This window comes from Lycium ferocissimum, chromosome 11 (genome assembly GCF_029784015.1).
Source record: "Lycium ferocissimum isolate CSIRO_LF1 chromosome 11, AGI_CSIRO_Lferr_CH_V1, whole genome shotgun sequence".
In the NCBI taxonomy this organism is placed as follows: domain Eukaryota; kingdom Viridiplantae; phylum Streptophyta; class Magnoliopsida; order Solanales; family Solanaceae; genus Lycium; species Lycium ferocissimum.
Window position 1 is genome coordinate 47564211 of NC_081352.1, and position 22822 is coordinate 47587032.

Here is a 22822-nt window from a genome sequence, read left to right on the forward strand (position 1 = left end):
AACTTTCATTGATATGACAACGAGAAAATAGTCCAACTCCTTCCATCTCAAAGACTTAATTATATCATACATGTTTGAGATTTCAAAAAAAAAAAAAATTTAAAACACATGAAACTTTTTTCAATTAATGTTAAAGTTAGAAGATATATTTAATTTTTAAACTCCACTTTTTAATTTTAACTAAAGTGATGGTACATTAACAAATCTTAAAGACTAGAGAAAGTGAATAACTAAATTAACCATGTTGAGCACCGTGCATCGCACGGACATACTTTGCTAGTTTAAAATTTAAACGTTTTTGAGCCTTGGTGAAGCTACTGTTTACTATGGGGACAGAAGTTGAAACTTTCTAGCATTGTCGACAACACATGCATTGCCAAGATTTTGATATATGTTCCATTTCTCTATTTTAAAATTCTACTTTTTATATTTTAAGCAAATGAACTTAAACAAACTTGATTAGATAATTTAGATCATTTATCTATAAACTGTTTTTATAGCATACACATTTCTCAAATTTGTCCAAACACAAATTGCTTTTTTTTAAAAATAAAATAAATTTGAAACTCTATTCCACAAAAAGTAATTCTCAAGATAAGTAGATTTTGAAAGTTTGTGCAAATGGACTCCACAATTTACCCTTCATTTGGAAAATTCGTAGTCTTTGGCTGGAAGTGCTGGTTGTTAATCTTGAGTCAATTAAATTGAACTTATTGATTTTTTTGCTCAATAAATAAACTAATCATAATCAAATCGTTTTTTTTTTTCTTTTTCGTGTTCTTGGGTTTTTTCCCGGTTTTCTTCTTCCTTATGGATTTCGATTTGTTTATTCAACTATTTAGGAAATTTTGACTATTTTCCAGCTTCAAGGGAAAAGATTGATGCAGTTTCATTCAGTAATTATAGCATGAATCTGAAGAAAGTCTCTTTCTTTACGTAATAATCATTGCTGCTATGGTTCCCTCAACAGAACATGCTCAAAGGCAAAGTGAGGGAGAACTCTTTTTCCTTATTCATCAAAGTGCAATAGCTACACAGCATTGATCAGTAAGCTCTATAGATTCCTACTTGGGACCTCGCTAGCCAATAAAAAGGGCAATTTGGTGCATGAAACATCCCACTTTCACAAACCAACGTGTGACCTATTGAACGTGGGATCAATAGGTCACACAACTTTAGCGTTGCACCAAGGCTCCCCTTCTAACCTTGCTAGCCAATGCCCTCAAAAAATCGAATAGATTCAGGTTACAAAAATTAGCTTGTGATCAAGTGTCTGTAAATAAAATGATGCCAGAGACCCATTCTGAGACTTTGATCTATCATGTTAATGCAAAAGAGAACTAAGCTTTTCAGCCATGCTACGTAGGAGGAAAGAACCGGTTGAGATTGAATGGCAACGTGTAGAACTCTTCGTTTCTGTTATCACCTCTGAAAGTTCTGAATTTCACCCACCAAGGCATGCCACGATCTTTCTTTGCAGTCTCCACGTCCAATGTGTTGTCAAGAAACACAGCAACTATTAGCCCCACCATTGGAGGCGACGTGAATATGGTGTTGACAAATGCATTGAACTGCAAACATTTCAAACCAGTTTTGGGATCTCAAAACATAATAAAACTCGCATGCCTTGTAACAGCTTTAATGGAACATATTTCAAACTCCTATACGACTTCATTTAGACCTTAATACAATCCATCGATAATTGTAAGTTAATATTTTTCATGTTAACACTGTATGTGATCAACTTTGCCAAAAGAAGAAATGTCTTAGTATGAGTTTTGAAGATGCAGGTAATTTAAATAGTACTCACCCAGCCAGCGTCGGTTTTAACAAGACCATGACGAGCTGGATGCCAATATTCATTGAAAAATTGTGGAATTGATATCCCAAGGAAAAGTGATAGTCCCGTTATTATGAGATTCCTCATACAATTCAAATTTGTGAATTGAAGAAATGATAATCCAACTGAGCCTGCAGAAGGGAAACCACATTTACAATCCGGAGGAAAACCATATATGAAATGATGTTATCTGAAAATAATAGCATACCTACAAGGCCAAACAGAACACAATACAGTGCAGCATATATTGGGAAAGGTATCGATGCAAAAACAGCCCCAAATTTCCCTGAATATTGCAAACAATTATTTAGAGTGCAGTTTAAAACACCTCGGAAACCAGTTAATGATTGCATATTTCTATAATTCAATGTCAAACACTAAAACTTAGCAAGGAAATAAGTTGAAAATATTTAGAAAAATATGCCGTGATAGAGTGTGAATGTACTAACCTAGCATAGCAAAGAATATCATGAAACCTGCAGAAATTTGAACAACTCTTCGACTTCCAACTCGAGTCAATCCAAGAAGTCCCACATTTTCTCTGAAATGATATGCCATGGTTACTTCTTACCTATAAATCATCCCAAAGTACAGAAAGGGCTGTATTTTTATGCCTGAATTCTTACACAGAAACAGTTGAACCAGTGCATGTTCCAAAAAGTCCATCAAGCAATATGCCTATTCCCTGCAAAATGATAATTAGAACAATAAAATGTTTTTAGAGAAATGAATTTGGTCAAAAGAACTCCTACTAATGATATAAGCGGAACTTGAAAAAGAATCCGTTTTCACAGTTATGAATTTATTGTCGTCAAAATATTAGTAACAATTAGAAACTTTATAGAAATGCTTTCTACTTCTCCTCAAAAGAGTATTTACTTAATCAACAAACATTCATGCACTCTATTTAATCTGATTTTAGTGAATCATGGTTATATCTATAAAATTTAACAAAATAGCCTTCTATTGAGTTAGACTATTCCTCACCATGACTATTATATTTGCTTTGTCAATCAGATTTGGACAGCAAGGCGGGGCACACAAGAAGTAAAAAAGTAGGAACCAAGAAAAGCTACCTGCCATCCAATACCACGGCTTAGTACGTAGGCAGGAGGTGGAGTGGCAATTGCCAGACGAGATGCCGCCATATAAGCTCCGGTTGACTGCACATAGTTAGAGTCAGAATATACTGTTTCCCATATGCCAGTAAAAATGTAGCTTCAACAAGCGCAAATAAAGTATTTGGACGCAAGCAATTGTGTTGCAATAATCTTCACATTATTATACTTTAGAGGCATTCGTTACGATTTGAAGTACCTCAACCATTGAGACAAGAACTGCAGACATCATAGCAAAAGAATGCCCAGCAGCAAAAGTAGGAGGCCCCCACTGCAGGGGATATGGAAACTTAAACCTGAAATTATATTCCAAACGGAAGTTTAAAACCACTAGCATATATCAACAACTGTATTTTAAGAGAAATACCAAGCACTAAACACACCATGGAGCAGTAGAAATGAGATTTGCTCTATCAGTGCGGCAATTATGTTGCGTTAGAGCATTTTTGCCACGGTAAGCCCCACTAGCCGTCAGAATGGTCGAATATATCCAGATAATGGTAACACAAATTAAAACAGGGAATCGCTCGAATATTGGAAAATCCCTCATTGGTTTAACATTCTTTAGATACTGCAAAAACACAAGTGTTACTTAAGTGACCTCAAGAGGGTATGGGTGAGAAATGTTCCGCCATTTTAAAGCACCACTTACTTGTGACAAGCCAATGACCAACAATAGCATTGGAAGCCCAATTTCAACGCAATTCCCTAGCTGCAAATATGAGGAAATATTTCATTAGGAAAGGGACAAGATGATTCAGCTCATCACTTGTTTTATGAGGAATTAGTGATAATAACTCGAGGGTCATACAATTATCCAACAATCTAAATCTGGAGAAGGAAAACAAAAATAGTATGGAAGTTCATCAGTGGCGACAAATACTTACTGCGGGAAATCCTCGCTGAAATAAGCCGAAACCAACTAATCCCACAACGGGTGCCATCCCAAGCGGACTGAAGAATCTGTAAACAAGCAGCAAGACAGTCAAGAATATGGCTATGTACTTACTCTACCTTACTGAGCAATAAAATGCTGGTGTCATACCGTGAGAAGAGCCCCCAAACTTGGCTGTATCCCAAAATAATTTGAATGCTAGCTGCGACAATTAAAGCTCCTTGAATAGCTCGCATCGTATGTACAAATCTCTGCAGTATAGTTAGATCCTTAAACCTCTTCCAATGCCTTAGAGAAAATTAAAGGCAAATTATGATGTAAAGATCAATTTGGAAATATCTCTGTGATCAGGTCTGCAAACCAAGGCATCCTAGGCAACCAAAACTATGGCTTTGATCCCATTGTAAATACGGACCATTCTAGCGTTCAAATACATAATTTGATAAATGATGCCATTAGGGTGTACCAGTAGAAAGTTTAACTTGTGTGCGATGAACTAGAAGAGTAAACATATACAAGTTCACTTGTTGAACTTACCAGTAGATATCAGTCCCAAAAAAAGGACTAACATGTTGGTGTAGCATTTTACAGACTAACAAAAATTTCAGCTTATGATGAGTCTGTTGATCATTGGAACAAAATGGATTGAAAAATGACTGAGATTGGAACACTTACTACATGTGGCTCACTGATTCGTTGAAGATGTGAGTCGCTAATTATATAGACTATAGGAATGACGTATGCAAATGAACCTCCAACAACAGCTGGCAACCGAGTTCCAAACAGTGCTTGGAGAAGAGTATTTATTCCAGCCACAAAGAGCAGGGTTTGTATAACCCTTGCCTTGTCCCCCTGGATGGAGAAATAACAGATCTTTTTGATGAGTAAATGAGCTTGAGATTCGCTGTTTTCTGGTAATGCGATGATATCATTTTTTTTTCTTTGCTGCAATTGGACTGTGATACATATGATAAGATAAAAGAGAATCAGCTTACATCTGATCCACCCATTAAAGGTACAAGCGCTGAGGGGATCATCACACTTGTGCCAAGCACTAATATGTAATTTTGAAAAGCTAACAAGATGGTTTCAGCTGCAGATAAGAAAAAACTGCTTTAGTAAGTAAGTACATAAAAGTGGCACCAATAGTTTTCCCAAGTTAAATACACAAGAATCTGCACAAGAGAAGTTTCCATTTGTGGCAATGGTTGAAATCTCAGACAAGTCCCAAGATTAAATGGCTTCACTATACTAGCATTCTTCCAGAAACAAATTGTATAGAGATTAATAACTGAGCAAAGGTTTTCATCAGGCATTAGACCACCCAATACTAATTAAGCCATAATGGATTAAATAACATAGAACTATCTGAAGCACCTCATCAAATGCAGCGGACGACCAGTAGTACTGAAATTTGGAGACTCCATTATCTGCATTTATGTTTCTCCGACTGAAGTCTCATTTTGTTGGTATTCATTAATTTTGTGTCTTTCACTAACATTCTTAATAGTTGTTCCTGTAGATCAATGTTTCTCCATACATTCCACTTTTGAGGGTGCAGGCTATTTTCAAGAAGTGCATTGTTGGCATTTGTTGCTGAATGCTAAAAACTTCTATTTTGTTCTTGTTTCGTTGGGAAATTACCAAAAATGGGTATTACTTAAAGAAAAAAGGAGCCTTACATTGGGATGGTTAAGAAATGCTAGGAAAAAGCCCAAGAATGAGCAGGGTTGTAGCCATAACAGGAATTAGATGTTAAAGTTACAATCTTTTATACAAACTACAAAGAAGAAATATCAAAAGCCAGCCAGCATTCTCAGTCCCCCATTTTAAACCATCAAAAAATGGGTAAAGACAATTAAAAATATCACCTTTAAGGCACACAAAACACAGAAACCAAACAAAATGTTGCAAAAGTTCCCAACTTTCAAAATGTGAAACTTTTATCATCAATTCTAAATGGACCCCTTAGCCCACTCCCAGAGGCTAAAAAAAAGAAAAAAAAGGGAAAGAGAGAGAAGAGGAAAATAAACATAAAAAGAATGTCCCCAGCATTGATTTTCACATTCAAAACAAAACTCAAACCAATGAAGACACAAAAACACAGTCTTCAATGCATCATTCAAGAAAAGAAAACCAACCCAACAAAACAAAAAGAAAAAAGATAAATGAGCAATAAACACAAAAGAATATCCTTTCTCCTTCACTTCACTTCTCACAACACATTGAACAGTGCTAGTAAATGCCATAGCCACATAGCTATATTACAACTGCAACACTTTAACATACAAGTTTCAGCAAATATAACTTTAGACCAACAAAAACACATGATGTAGAAAGAGAGATAAAGAGAGAAATATACGCCATGGAGGATTGGAGTCTATGCAATACTCAAGGTCTTGAAGTTGTTCCATTGGAGGATGAGAAATGTCAGCCATTGCCTTCTTCTTCTTTCCCTCACAGAATCACAACAAAGAATATAACATAGAGATAAAGAATATTAACACACTCTCAAAAGAAAGAAAAAAAAGAAGAGAATATTTGAGAGAAAGAAAGTAGAAAAACTAAGAACAAAGTAAAGCACCAAGCCAGCAGCAACAGCACTAACACTGTAACCCCAACCCCACAAGTTGAAAAGAAAAATACATTAAAAAAGTCTAACAAGAATTTTTACAAGGAATAAATGTCACTCTGTAAATTATTCAAAAAAAGAATTTAACTCAGATTATTATATTACGGCTACTTTTAACTAACCTGAAACCTGAGTTAAGAAAACTAACAGCCAATAGAACTTATTTAGACTATTTTTTGAAAGTTGTTCAACAAAAAAGGGCCTGATTATTTGTTGTATTGCAGATATGCCATTGTTGTTGGGTCCCACAAGAGTCAAAACTCAAAATGGAGTGGTAACTTTCATGCTCAACCATTACTCCATGCTGCTCTATCTCTTTAGTTTTTAAATTTTAAATGTGAATTCTGTTGGAGGAAACTATTCATGTAATCTCTTGAGTTATACAACAACTAGGATTCTTCTTATTATTTTGGTTATTCTTGTTGGATTCGTTAGTGCAACTACTTAATGCCAATCTTTTTTATAATCATGATGTTCGGTCAGTTTATGCATACCTTAATTAATTTTACCAAATGTTCACTACCTTATGCCAATATATGAGACTAATTTTAAGCTCGTAGTTTTATTCGGATCATTTAAGTTTCAATTTAAAAGTATGTTACCTTCCGGAATACTATTCTATCCGACTTAAATTTAATATTTTATATTATATGACACTATTTTTATAAATAATAAGGACCTATTTTTTTATATGTAGAAATATTAATTTCAACAGTTCGAACTTCGAATTGCCTTTATGAAAGTGACATGATATAATGAAAACTATTAAATGCTAAATGTACTTTATGTATATTTATTTACATTTAGCTTATATGTCAAAAATAATTGTGTGCATACTTAAATGTTGTTGTATTTTGTCAAATATTGTCATATAAAATAAGATATGGTATATATTGTCACTTTGAAACGGTACATAAAGAGTAATTTGCATCATTTTACCTGCTTTTTAGTGTTCATCCATTGTTAGTCTTACCTTCTCTCTTTTTTTTTTTTTTTTTTAACATGTGCACTTTTGGTAAATTTTTGTTTTTAAATTTATCCTGTTACATAGGTGAAGGGGAAGGAAGGAGAGGGGAATGGAGACAGTAAGAAGTGAACACACACATATTGCATGTATGACTCAAATCAGTACCATTAAACTATAAACGTTGACGATGTGTATTTATGGTAACTAGTTTATCGTGTTTTTAAATTTTCCGTCTAGCCTATTTTAATTTTTTTTTTTTAGTACATCAGAAAATACTAAAAACAAAAATTAAAACCGCTCATAAGCTACATTGCTTAAATCAGCAAGGAGCAAAAACTCTATGTCCTTAATTGTGTCTTCCCAAATTAGCAATTTTTCTTCATTTGCCAAAAAATGGCACAACTATTTGCCTCTCTTCATGTGTGGAAAATCCTCGCGTTGGTGATCTTTAGCAAGAATCTGCAATCTTCAATAATAGTTCTAAGTGGGTGAATTTGTATGTCTTCCTCTTTTATAAGCTTGACAATAAGAAGGCAGTCTGATTCTACTTCTAAATCAATATATCCACGTTCATTTGCTAATTGTAGGCCTTGTCTGATGCTCCAAAATTTCGTAACGAGGCTTGGAGCAGGTCTCAACTTACCTGAATATCCCAATATCTTCTTACCTTGATAATCTATAAAAATTCCTCCAAAGGAAGCATCTTCAATTTTAGTCTTCATACGCCATTAGTATTGAATTTAATCTTTCCTGCACAAGAAGAAGACCAAGAGATCAGTTTAGCTTGTTTAGGTTTAGAGATATGCCCGGGGAATATTTCAACAATCTCCCTAGCATATTCCCTAATATGTTTACATATAAGTTCTATAAATAGACATTTCTTCTCAATCACATTCTTAGTTCTTTCTTTTCGGATATGCCACATAATAGACAATGTAAGTATAGCATGCACTATCATAGTGACATGCAACATTAATAAGATCATTAATCCATTCAATCATTGGCATAGCATTCATATTGTTAATATCATTATGTGAGATAAAATTATTCCATATCAGTTTAGACTTCCGACAAGCCCTAATAATGTGTGAAGGGTCCTCCACATCATTGTCACATCGCTCGGATTTTGGTGACTCAATTATTTTCCTGATGAATCTAAGTTCATTTGACATAAGCTTAATATGCCTTATAAGCCATAAAAAATACTTTATCTTCTTCGGCATGCGAAGTTTCCATATTATAGACCAACTCATGTCGTTTGGAGTGATTACAGATCACATGCGAACTCATAAGCCGATTTGGTATTAAATGTTCCATTGCTACTTTGCCAGCGCCAATTCAAGTGAGTCGATATGCAAAGAAAACCTTGTCAGAAATAAAAAACAGATAAAATATCATTTATCACAAATGGATTAAGGAAATAAGCTACAGATGAGATATTTCAGTGTGTATCTACTAGCTAGCAATACTTCAAAAACTTTAAGAGACGTGTCAATCTGGATAGGATCGCCATTAACTTGGTCGATGTGTGAGCCATCACCACACCACCAATCAAACCAAAAGTTTATCGATCCCTCCGTGACCCAAATTCCATTTTATCACCCAACTCTGCTTCTTAACTATGTTGATTTTAAGATGAAAAAGTGACATGTCTTGCACACAACCCATTTATAGGATTTTGGAAGGCTCAAACCCATTTTTTTTATTTATATATCATCTCTAACATTTTCGAGGAATTAAACTAAATCAACTTTAATTTGGGGATAGACTCATAACCTCCTCTTGAACATGGTCAATGTCAAAAAATCTCATAAAGTGCACATGAAACTATGTAAGTGGAATTAATTAATTATTGTGGAAGGACAATAATTTTTTGTGGCAAACAAAGGAGGCAAAGGATATTGAAAAATACAAAAATGGTGGGGAAGTGGTCAACGCAAGGAAGAGTTTATGATGATAATCTACATTGTAATTACACCAAGCATCCCCACATTAAGGTATCTTATGCTTTTGGTGGTCATCATCTTTGAGAAATGGACAATCATTAATTAAACTTTTTGGGTTTTGTGTGTCGAATTGGATAAGAAGTTGTTTAATTTACACAAAATTAAAATTTTAAAGTGTTTTTGGTGTATGCCTTTCAACTTGTGTAATCAAGTACTGTATGACTAAACTTTCGGTTAATGAAAAATATATTAGTAGAAAATGACTTACTTCATTCTAATGAAGTATTTCCTCTACAATTATCTTAATTGTTGCTGTGTGTTCTTTTTCCTAATCAGCCAACTTTTTGATATTAGTTGCAGTGGCGGAGCCAGGATTTTCAACTAGGGGGTTAAAAAATATGAATAGGTAAATACACAAAGGTTTCCAAGGGGGTTCAACATCTACTATATATACATAAAAAAAAAAAATTAATCTTGTATATACACTATAATTTTTCGCCGATGGGGTTCGGAACCCCCTCGAGCCTACCTAGCTCCGCCCCTGATTAGTTGTGGATACCGAATACCGAATGGGGTAAATCAAAAAAAGTTATAAACATTTATCTAATCTTTCACGTATACTAATGTCTGAGTATGAAAAAATCTGGACATTCAAATTGAGATGTACATAATCTTGGATTGAAAAAACTGCATACCCCACCAGAATCAATGTTGAGATACTATTCAGCTGAAAAATCAAAAGTATAACTGTTTGAGGGAGTACAGAGCCACTACAAAATCAGGAAAAAAGACCATTTTTGTACCAAGATTTAACTAAACCATCATAACCTTAAACCTGACATTGCTCTACAATTTAGGACATGACACTTTTTTTCTTTTGGTCCACCCAATATGATTCTCTTCACAAAGTTGGAAATCATTTCCCCCCCTCATTATCATTCTACACTAATATTTTCCCTAACAACTTTTTATACTTTCTTGTGGTTGTAGATAAACTTGTATACATTTCATTTTGGTCAATTGCCAAAAAAAAAAAAAAAAAACCACTAAAAAGTTGTGCTACTTTATTAATGAAAGCTCAATGATTTTTTTAAGCTCCTTTTGTATTATTTTTATATTATAATATTTTTGTTTCTAGGGGGATCAAGAAAAGATCAGAAGGTTAACAGAGTGTATTGAGAGGAAGGTCAGCAAAAGATGAAGAGACATTGATGTTAATTGATCCCTCTAATTTACTGCAAATTTCAGTTTGTAGTTGTTGGGGATTTAATGAGATTACTGTATCCAACGCAAAGTACTCTACTGCTCTGTTTGCTCCTTGTCATCATTGTACATTTGTACTCCCTACACTTGAATGTCCTGCCCTATAAGTAGCTACACTATTTACCCTTGAATGCCTACTTTTAGATTAAAAAATACTGGTTTATTTACGTGTCATATTTTATTTTAGACTTAATGCATGTACGACCCCTAAACTTGCACCTTTTTTTCATTTTGACATCTCAACTAAGTGTTGTTCCTATTGAACCTCTGAACTAGTCCTCAAGTATGTCTATCAAACTCCTAAATCTGATTTTTATTAGAAGCAGAAATTAAATTGGGGAAATGAAGGTGGAGAAATATTTGAGATATGTGTTAAGCTATTCTTTAGGTCATGAATGTGTCAGTTTCTGCTGGTTCTGCTCTTCCACTGCTAGCTTAATTAAGAGCTATTTTTTTTCCTTCTCAATTGCTGCTAATCTTAGCTAAAAGATGGCATAATTAAATTAGAATATATATTAGCATGTTGTTACATTGAATATGGAATACTATGTAAATCAGATTGTATTTGATAGACACACTTGAGGACGAGTTCAGGGGTTCAATAGAAAAAAAAAATTGGAACCAAACTAACCCATTAAAAAAAAAAAAAGAATCAAATTAGGCTTCACGCACAGAGAAGTGCGAAAGCCAAAGTGTACATTTACATTTTGTCCCTTTCACGCACAGATTTACATTTTGTCCCTTTCACGCACAGAATCTGTGCGTGAAACCCTTACCTAAAACCCGACCCAACCTTTATTCTTTCTCTTATCAAACTCAAAAATTAAGGTTTTTTGCGTACTTTGACCGAAGATTAGTCACGTTTCAAAACACCGGAATATAAATATTTTATATAGAACTTAATATTTTTTTTAGTGTACAATAATATCGGCTCATTACATCAAGCATACATATACATTTGGATTGTCGTTTTAGGGGTTGTAAAGTGCTCCGAAATACGTTTGAAAACTTGTTATATTTAGGTTTAAGTGTCATATTTTATAGGGTGCGGATTCTTTTATGTCTTTTTTATTTTGTTATTGTATTGTGTAATCCGCACTTTTTGAATGTGCAAAAATAAATACAATATTTAAAAATAATTCATCCAATACGAGAGGTTCATAATAATTGAAAAATATTTCATTCCATTAGCAACGAAATACATCATTAAATTACAATAGACAAAAAAAAAAAAAAAAAAAAAACAAGTTCTAGACACTCTTCTACTTCCAGATGTGCTGCCACCACGTGAGTTTTGCCCACATGAACGCTTATCATGCCCAAATTGCGTACATGTCGAGCACTTGCGAGAGTAAGTCTTTTCACTAATATCCATTTGATTGTGATAACGGGTTAGCTTGTTTTTTCCCAATTTACCGATATGGTTCTTGTTCGCAATCATAGAAAATGGCGCGACTAGCCAATAAGCTTGATCACCAAGGGGACGGAATTGGCCGGAATATGCTTTAAGGTATTTTACGACCTTATATTCTTCCGCCACATAATCAGTTACATTTCTGGGCATTCTCTCAAAGCACTTGACTGCATGAGAACATGGCATGTGGTACGTTTGCCACTTACCACAAGTGCATGATTGTGTACGCTCAGTAGCGATATGTTTGTTTCCTCCTTTGCCGTCACAATAACCCGTTCTAACTTCATACACTCGTTGAACGACGTCATACTTGGTCATTTGGTGACCCTCTGCCTTTCTTCTATAGTGCTCCATTTTTTTGTAGGGCTTTGGCATCCATGTTCCCTCGTCAGCTAATATAGCTATGGCTGCCTTGTCCTATCCGCAAATCACTCCACGACCTGCCTGAAAGTTAGTCTTACCATTGCGGTGACAGGTAGCCCTCGAGCAGATTTGAGGAGTCCATTGAAAGACTCCGAGCTGTTCGTTGTGAGAATGCCCCATCTCCTTCCTCCATTAGCATAAAGAGTCCATTTTTCAACTTCTAATTTCATCAACCAAACATATGCCTCTTCACTCACTTCCCTTAGCAGCTCCATTTTTGCAGCCCATTTTCTTTGTTGATCTTTGCTTCGCATCGCCCCCCCACATCAATTTATTTACGTGCCATTTCCAAACTTTGTTTGCAAATTAGCCTTAAGTGCCTTAAGCAATATCGATGGTAAGCGTGTGGAGGCCGCCACTCCTTCAGTACGCATATTGTGCAATATGCCTTTATGACGATCCGATAGGACACATATGCCCTGACGACCCTTAATAACATGAGTTTGTAGATGAGTCAAGAACATCCCCATGTCTCGTTGCTCTCGTTGGCGGCAATTGTGAAAGCAAGAGGGGATATTGACCCATTGGCATCCATACCTACCGCAATTAGGAGCTTAATGTCATATCGGCCATACACATGGGTCCCATCTATTGATATCATATTCTTGCAGTGAGCAAAACCATCAATACTTGGTTTGAATGCCCAAAAGACAAAGTCGAAAATTCTGCCCTCTAAAAGCCGCCACTGTACAACAGTGCCAGGATTAGCATGTTGTAAAGCCGCCATATACCCGTAACGCTGAAAGAGGATTCCCAAGTTCCAAAGATCGTTTCAAAAGCACGTCGACGCCGAGAAATCCCTTTCTCTTGCTTATGGTTTTACCATATTTTGAGTGGACCATGCCAATACAAGTTTTGATAGGCATCCTGCATAAGTTTAAACAAACAACATTTAACAATGATATTTTAATTACTAGGTAGGATCATAAAGACTCCCCCCCCCCCGAGGGTACTTGGGGGTTTGCAACTATATAAGTGGCCCTTTCTTTCGTTATTAGACTACATCATATTCAATGTCGAGTAGTAGAAACTCAGCTTGGTCTTTACTCCTTCCAAATGAACCAAATAGCAGTGATAATGAGAGTTCAAATCATAGCAGTTTTTCGAGTGATACCAGTGATTTCAAACTAGACAAGCTAAATCCGCACCTTCTTGTAGAGCGTAATGATGATTTCTGTAGTGTGAAATATTCAGATCCGTGAGAATATTATTGCGGTTTACGCCGAGAATGGTCACATCGGATTGCCGAATCAGAACGTCTTGTTCGTGACTTGGAAAATCTCAACGCTCCAATCCCAACAAGGTACTCACTAACCATGCCTCGAGTAGGTCCAGCAACTTGCGAGATGGCCGTACAAAGGATTAGAAAAGAAAACAACAGAATGCTGGCAAGACGTTGTAGATTTTACATGTTAAAGTTGGCTGAAGAACAAGCATCATCAACCGATAGAGAACTAACATCTCCTGTAAAAAAAAAATGTGTGTTAAGAGACCGCCAATATCGTTCTGAGGATGATATTGAGGACTTCTATTCTGATGACGATTAGGGTCTATTTAGGCTCACTGTCTTAGATTATGGGTCATTTATGTTTCGGACTAAGGCTGTTAATTTGTATTTTTATTTTATGATGAAGTCATCAATTTGAATTAGTTTGACATGTTTTTAATTTGCTTTTATTGTTAAAGTCTATTATTAATTGACAATTTAACAAAGAAACACAACTAAATTAGTACATAAAGGGTGCGGATTACATTATAGGGGAAAAGGTACAACTAGTAAAAAACATAATCCATAGAAATATTAAACTTAGTAAACAAAATACATATAAATAATGAACAACAACAAGATAGCACAAATAATCTTCCACAATTTAAGTTTTTCTTTCAAAGCTATTTTCTCATGTTGAGCCTCTCTAAGTTTAGCCTTCAGCAAATTTCATTTTTTTTCGGAATCGGTGAGCAACACCTCCAAACCTTCAATTTTTTTCCCAGCTTCCACAAGCTTAAATTGCGAGTCCAACTTAGCGGTATCTCTAGAGATACGTGAAGTCACGGTATCTCTATCCAAAACTGGATTTTTAAACTTCGCCGCCACCGTTTTATCCACGTGAATGCTATCTTCCCACCGAAAGTATTTGCAACCGCTCATATCCTATAAATATTACAAGAAAATCAGTTTTTTTAAAGTAAAATATATGGATAACGTGAAAAAAAAAACACTAAAAAATTTAAAAACACTTACTTCGGGCACTTTACAACGCCAAAAATGGCGACCCGGATTATCTTGGGTCTTTGATGTTTTTAGTTTACGATATATCGCATTCGCAAATATCGAGTTGTATAGCAAACATTGAAGTTTCAAAACTTTGAGACATGTTTTTGGAAGTGCAAAAGTGTGTTGAAAGGGTGAAGATGGAGAAAATGAAAGAGAAGAGAAAGAATAAAGGTTGGGGTCGGGGGTTTTAGGAAAGGGTTTCACGCACAGATTCTGTGCGTGAAAGGGACAAAATGTAAATGTACACTTTGATCCTTTCACGCACAGAATCTGTGCATGAAGCCTAGTTTGGTTCCTTTTTTTTTTTTAATGGGTTAACTTGGTTCCAATTTTTTTGTTTTTTTTTTTTTTTTTTGTTTTTTGGTTACAAAAGTCTTTGGACTCGTACCCAATAAGTTTCATAAAAAAGCTGAGCGGGACTTTATGGGGTAACACATATTAAGTATGAAAACACATTCAATAAGTAGACAGATAAATCATTTAAAGTCTAAGATACTGAACAGACAAAATTATATTGAATAGAAAACTAAGATTGACAATTGAAATTGAAGCCGAAACTGGCTTATTTTAATAAATAACTTTTCGAAGTAAGAGAATTTTTCACATTTGTTGCATACATGAGGATCTAGCAACACACACGTGGGATATCAGTCTATATCCCCAACAAACAATTGCACTTGTGAGCGTGGGATAATTAACCCTGGCATTTTGATACTCACGCAATGGAAAGATGACTACTTCTCCCAAATTAAATGTGATCACACTAGTAACTGAATTTGAATTGAGCATAAACATGACAAACAATTACACAAATAGCATGAAGATTACACTGAAACTTGTATTCTTTGAAAATTCAAACAATAATCACACAAGTCATAAAATGAACTTGTCAACATATTTAAGACTCTATTTCTTAATGAGTCCGGAGCCTAAATGGCATAAATTTGCCACAAAAAAACCAAAATGGTATGCCTTTTTTTTTTCAAACCAAAATGGGTATTTCGTTGGATAACCAACGAAATACCCGCATCTTCTTGTTCATGCCGAATTATTTCGGTCAAAATTTTTTTTTTTTTTTAATTTTGGTGCATTTCGTGAAATCTTTGAACGAAATGGCATTAAAATTTTTTATTTTTTTTTAATTTCGTTTATACAAAAAACGAAAGTAAAAATAAAAATATTTTTGGCCTATTTCGTTGGACTACCAACGAAATAGGACAAATTTTTTTTTTTTTTTTAATTTCGTTTTTGTTAGCCAAATTGTTAGCCAAATAAAAAAAAAATATATATATATGCTTGAGGGAAAGTACGCCCTCGGCGGACTTTTAGTTGTGTTCAACTAAAAGTCCGCTCGGAGGGGGCGGACTTTTAGTTGTGTTTAAGTAAAAGTACGCGGAGAGACGGACTTTTAGTTGTGTTTAAGTAAAAGTATGCGGAGGGCGGACTTTTAGTTATTCATACGATAACCATACATATTGCGGACAAACTATAAGATTTTATTATAGCCAACCAAACCAAACACGTAATGTTGATAACCAAATTCATATCAACTTTTCAACATTATTATTATTAAAATTGTACTCAGTTTCTACACGTAATGGGCATAAAAGTTTGCCCATTAAATTTTGCCTTATAAGGCAAACTTTTGTTATACCTTAAGGAAAACTTACGCCTTATGGGGCATACTTTTAGTTATGTTTTATGGGACACACTTTTAGCTAAGGCATTACTAAAAGTTTCCCTTGAAAAGTTAAAAAAAAATATATATATATGCTTCGAGGGAAAGTCGCCCCCCTCGGCGGACTTTTAGTTGTGTTCAACTAAAAGTCCGCCGAGGGGGCGTACTTTAGTTGTGTTTAAGTAAAAGTCTGCCGGAGGGGGCAGACTTTTAGTTATTCATACAGTAACCATACATATTGCAGACAAACTATATATATATATTTCATTCATGTACCAATGAAATAGGATGAATATATATATATTTTTGTTTCTTTTGATAGTATCCAATCTCCACATATATAAAGATTGAAATATTGTAAAAACATGAAGTAACTTTGAACTATATGTAAAGCAATTTTCTTAGAAGGACAAAAAGAAGAAAAACGAAACGAGAGAGTGGAAGTAACGTCTGGCGCAATTGTTGCCAATATGGGCATTGTGTCTTCCATAAGAGATAGGGCTTCCATTATTGCCATGGCACCAACTAATATTTTTGTACTTTATGATCTGATACGTCATTTCTAGTATTCCACTTCCTCGACGGTAGGCAAATACTTATCCGCATTGAGTGGGAAAATGTTATTCATTGAGATTGGATACTCATCAAAAGAAACAAAAATATATATATATATTCATCCTATTTCATTGGTACATGAATGAAATATATATATATAGTTTGTCTGCAATATGTATGGTTCTTGTATGAATAACTAAAAGTACGCTCTCCGGCGGACTTTTACTTAAACACAACTAAAAGTACGCCCTCCGGCAGACTTTTACTTAAACACAACTAAAATCGTGCCCCCTCCGGCAGACTTTTAGTTGAACACAACTAAAAGTCTGGAGGGGGCAGACTTTCCTTGAAGCATATATATATTTTTTTTAACTTTTCAAGGGAAACTTTTAGTAATGCCTTAGCTAAAAGTGTGTCCCATAAAACATAACTAAAAGTATGCCCCATAAGGCGTAAGTTTTCCTTAAGGTATAACAAAAGTTTGCCTTATAAGGCAAAATTTAATGGGCAAACTTTTATGCCCATTACGTGTGAAAGCGAGTACAATTTTAATAATAATAATGTTGAAAAGTTGATATGAATTTGGTTATCAACATTACGTGTTTGGTTTGGTTGGCTATAATAAAATCTTATAGTTTGTCCGCAATATGTATGGTTCTTGTATGAATAACTAAAAGCCGCCCTCCGGCGGACTTTTACTTAAACACAACTAAAAGTGCGCCCCCTCCGGGACTTTTACTTAAACACAACTAAAAGTCTGCCTCCGGCGGACTTTTAGTTGAACACAACTAAAAAGTCCGCCGGAGGGAGACTTTCCCTTGAAGCATATATATATATATTTTTTTTTTATTTGGCTAACAATTTGGCTAACAAAAACGAAATTAAAAAAAAAAAAAAATTTGTCCTATTTCGTTGGACTGCCAACGAAATAGGATAAAAAATATATAAATATTTTTTATCCTATTTCGTTGGTAGTCCAACGAAATAGGCCAAAAATATTTTTATTTTTACTTTCGTTTTTTGTATAAACGAAATTAAAAAAAAATAATTTTTTAATGCCATTTTAAATTTCGAAAGCATTTCGCTAAATGCACCAAAATTAAAAAAAAAAAAAAAAATTTTTGACCTGAAATAATTCGGGCATGAACAGTAAGATCACGGGTATTTCGTTGGTTATCAACGAAATACCCATTTTGGTTTGAAAAAAAAAAGGCATACCATTTTGGTTTTTTTGTGGCAAATTTATGCCATTTAGGCTCCGGACTCATTTCTTAATTAAGACTATATTGAAAAGAATAGGGTGGACTGAGTACTTAATCACAAGAATTTTTTCTAACACATTTAATCGAACGCAGGTACACATGTTTACTAGGATTCTCTTTTAGTAAATAAGCCTGAATTTACCTCAAGTTGCAAGCTTAACTTCAACTTCACACTTTCTTCAAACAATCCCGAATCACGATTCTATCTACACGATAATCGGGTAAATAGAACTATGCCCAAAAATTCAACTTTGTTCACGTTAACTTGGGAACATTTACTTAAGTTCTCTAATATAAGAGTTTTCTACCAATTCGTAGGAACCAAATTTACCTACTTCATCTTTATAATTCAATGGGTTAGAACTATAATTAATAGTGTTTTCAATCAAAATATTCAACATCGAATCAAATTTTTCATCGTTGCCCTTAAGTTTTTAACAATTCCATCAATGGAACGTTTTAGGGTTTGTCCAATCCCCTTTAGAATTACCAACTTAACTCAAAATCATGACTGACATAATTTAGCACTAATAATGTAATATGGTATGTAAAATTACCTCAATGTAGTGAAACTCTGGAGATTCTCAATTGGGTGCTCTAATCATGCTTTGAAGTTCTAGTGGTAAATTCTAGAATTTTGACTTAAATTTCTGTTAAAACTATGTTTAATGAAGTTATATTAGAAAACTTCCTTAATATTCATCTAATGATATAGGAGTTTGCACAAGGTCGTATTCTATTATATTGAGGAAGAAGATTTAATGTTCAAAACCCTCAAGAAAAAGTCTCTCCCGAAATTTGAAACTTTTATACATGCAGCAAGTGACCGGAGTTAATTCCCTAAAAAGTCACCCATATTTTGATAATCGCCTCGTAATATCACGTTTGTTTCATTTAGGGATAGAATATCACTCAACTATCTCCATTTTCCTCAGAAAATACTAAACATTACAAACCTCCTTCTCTCCTAGTTGGCATGCCATGTCACATTAAAATTTTATTTTTTAATAATAAATTTATGGAATAATTTCAAAGACCTTCCTCCAAGTTTGTCTTGATAACACTTAGTTCCCTTGTGGCTTAGATATTTGCACTAACCTCCCTTATTTCAATTTTTGTAACCAAACTTGTTTAAATAATTAAAAATCTATATTCCAAATTTACCCTTTTATAATTTAGTCATGCGAACAATGTTTCATAACAGTTCTCTCACCCTAAAATTGTTAGGATTATTATATTAATAGTTACGCTAAAAATTTATAACTATCTTATATCTAAAGAAATCCTAAATTATAATGTTAATGTAACATCACTATGAGAAATCCTATATTCTAGTGTTACGGTAATATTTCTCTTTGTTCTTATAATCATGTTATTAATAACAATATTTAGGCTAAAAGGAGCACATCTCGCTTTTAGTATTTAGAGGGTGAGATCAATAATCGATTTTTTAAATTCTTATAGCTGTATTATTGCATTAAGTTTTAAACTAATTTTTTTTTGGTAGAAGGAGCATAATTATATCTACGAAAAATGGTTGGAAACTGTATATACAGCGCGAGACTTTAAAAATAATTAATGAAGCAGTATGAAGCCCAAGCTTTTTGAATCAATTTTCATATCACAGTTGTTGAATTTGATGTTTTAGTGTTCGAGATTAAAATTTTCAACCACAAAAAAAAAAAAATCACACTTTTACCCATAAAGTTAGATAGCTATGAATTAGGAAAAATTTTACGATCAATGAGAAACTATTATTGTCAAAAGTTTAAACATTATAAATAAGGTTACAAAAGGGTATATTAGCAACATAAATATTTTTTAGTATTTAAAATTATTTTGGTTACAAAAGAATCAAAATAAGGGAAGCTAGTATAAAGGGAACTATGTGTTATAAAGGCAAACTTGGAGGGAGGTCTTTAAAATTATTCCATGAGTTTATTATTAAAAAAATAAAATTTTAATGTGACATGGTATGTTAACTAGGAGAGAAGGAAGGTTTTGTAATGTTTAGGTTTTGTAATGTTTAGTGTTTTTGAGGAAAATAGGAATAGTTGAGTGATATTCTAGTGCTAAAAGAAACAAAAGTGATATTAGAACACAATTATCAAAATATGGATGATCTTTTACGGAATTAACTCCAAGTGACCATATAGCAGTGGCTTATCGAAGCACAAGTGAGCTATTTTCTACACTTTGCAAATTTCAAACCACATGGTGATCAAGTATTGGAGCATAAATGAATTATTTCCTGCATCTGGTATACAACACTCTTCTAAAAAATTTGTACTTTTGGGCAATTGCACGCACCTAGCTTAATTCCAGATCCTCCTTTAACATTTACTCCCTCCGTTTCAATTTATATGAACCTATTTGACTGGGCACGACATTTAAGAAAGAGTGAAGACTTTTGAAACTTGTGGTTCAAAATGTTGGTGATAATACAATGAAATTACAATTGAAAAATAAAATGAAGAAATAAAAATATCTTCGGCTGAGGCGCGAATATCTCGCTCTCTTTAAGGAGATTCAAGCCCATGCAAAGAATCTACTGTCCAAGATAATCTTTCCGACTTGTCCTCCAGATGATCAATGTACCCGTCGATCACGTCGTACAACTCAACAAACTCGGACAAGATGTTGAGTCCAAAGCTCTACCAAAAGAACACCTTCCTTCAACTAATAAACTCTCTTTTATTTTCCTCACTTTTTAAGAACTCTCCAAAGTATATATTTTTCTCTACACCCCATGACTAACTATTTATAGTTAGGAAAATCATCCTTGAATTAATTTGATATGAATAGGGTAGTAAAGTAGGTAGATAAATGGAAGAATTATTATTTAGAGGTTACAAGAAGAATGTGCATGAATATTGAGTTAATGGAGAAAAGAGTTACAAGAATATTATTACCACATTCTTCCACAGAATAAAAGAGTAATGAAGTAGTGGTCAATGGAAATGTTATGGCACAAAAAAACGTAAGAAGTGGAGTAACATTCTGCCTCTTAACACGCAGAAGTTATTTGGACATAATTGGCACTTTATGACACATTTTTTAATATTAAAATGCTAATTAGTCCCATCACAAAATAAGTTTTAAATTTTTGTGTGGCTGTAAATCATTTCATAAAGTGAATTTGTTTCCAAATTAGAAGAGAAGTCATTCATTTTGGCACAGACTAAAAAGGAAATAGGTTCACATAAATTGAAGCAGAGGGAGTAGTATTTAGATACATTTTACCAACTTAGGATTTAGAAATCAATTCTATCATAATCTTTTTATATCAAATAAGTATTACATAATTCAAGATTTAAGAAATTCCTAAAATAGCACGAGGCTCCGCAATAATGATTCAGCAGTATATTTTGCTTGAATAGGAATAAAAAGTTATACTAAATGAGGGGAAGAAATCAACTGAAAGAAGCATTTTCTTGAACAAGTAGAAACAAGGAGGAGGTTATTTCGATGAGAAAAAGAAAGAAAACAAGAAAAGAGGCTGCTTTATTGGCTTTTTGCAGAGAAAAGCCAACTTTTATGTACAGATTCTTAAATACTTGAGAATTACAATACAAAAATAGCATCTGATAGTCAATTATTAATACCAAAAAGTCAAGAAAAATGGCTAATAGCTTTCGGCTCCAAGCCTCCCAACCTTTTTTTAGGGATTGGAATTGACTTATTTTTCTCAATCAGTACTTTTATTAAATAAATTTGATAATTATAATTGACACCCTAAGAGATACTCTCTGTCCCATTTTGTATGTCAATTTTATCTAGGAGCCAAAAGATAATGTCTGACTGTTATTGTTCAGTACAATACTTTAAATTATAAAAAGAAGTGTGATTTATATATGTTCATGTGTTTCTAAATTCTAACTATACGAATCTCGTTAAGAGAATAAGAAATTAATGCTAAATTCATAGAGATGTGTACACCTATAGTTCGAAGTTCGAGACGCACAATCTTGTTCTTATACGTACAGTGTGCCCTTTAATAAAAGTGTATATTTAAAGTAAGAAAGAGACACATAAGGGCGTTTCATTTGCAATACAAAAATTAAATACTTATGGAATTTAGTGAATATGCTCTATTGATAGATATTTAGTTTATTGGACCAAAAAAGTGATTTGCGGGAAACAATACAAAATCTGTGTTTGTTAAACTATAAACTTTTGTTTTCCAATTTTAATCCTAACCTTCTTAAAAGGCATTGATAGAGATGCATTGGAGAAGAAATAACGTGTCATGTTGTTATTTCTGGATTAATTGTGGTATAAAACAAATTCCATAATTATGATATAAATAATCCCGAAATTAAAAATTCTACCAAACATAAAAAATACAATCATACATTTTTATTCTAATTTTTTATAATCCCTTATCCTTATAGTCAAACGATCGATATCTAATTGAAAATAGGAAAATGCAGGATTATGGACCACAGGATTAGCAGATGAGGAAATGATTAAACAGGATTATGGACCACAGGATTAGCAGATGAGGAAATGATTAAACACTAGCCCCAAGAATAAGGAATTTGGAGTAACTGG

At 33.8% G+C, this 22822-nt stretch overlaps 1 protein-coding gene across 1 annotated transcript; it reads right to left on the minus strand.

Moving 5' to 3' along the window:
- Positions 1-864: 864 nt before the first annotated feature.
- Positions 865-6583, minus strand: LOC132036350 (nucleobase-ascorbate transporter 1). The gene is made up of 14 exons (XM_059426671.1): positions 6216-6583; positions 4849-4946; positions 4529-4705; positions 4004-4104; positions 3846-3921; positions 3611-3670; positions 3342-3529; positions 3158-3254; positions 2917-3003; positions 2467-2525; positions 2290-2381; positions 2049-2126; positions 1811-1971; positions 865-1571 (listed from the first exon to the last, which is right to left on the minus strand). Exons 1-14 carry the CDS (start codon positions 6289-6291, stop codon positions 1359-1361), a joined length of 1563 nt encoding a protein of 520 aa, XP_059282654.1. The 5' UTR covers positions 6292-6583; the 3' UTR covers positions 865-1358.
- Between the last annotated feature and the right edge of the window lie 16239 nt (positions 6584-22822).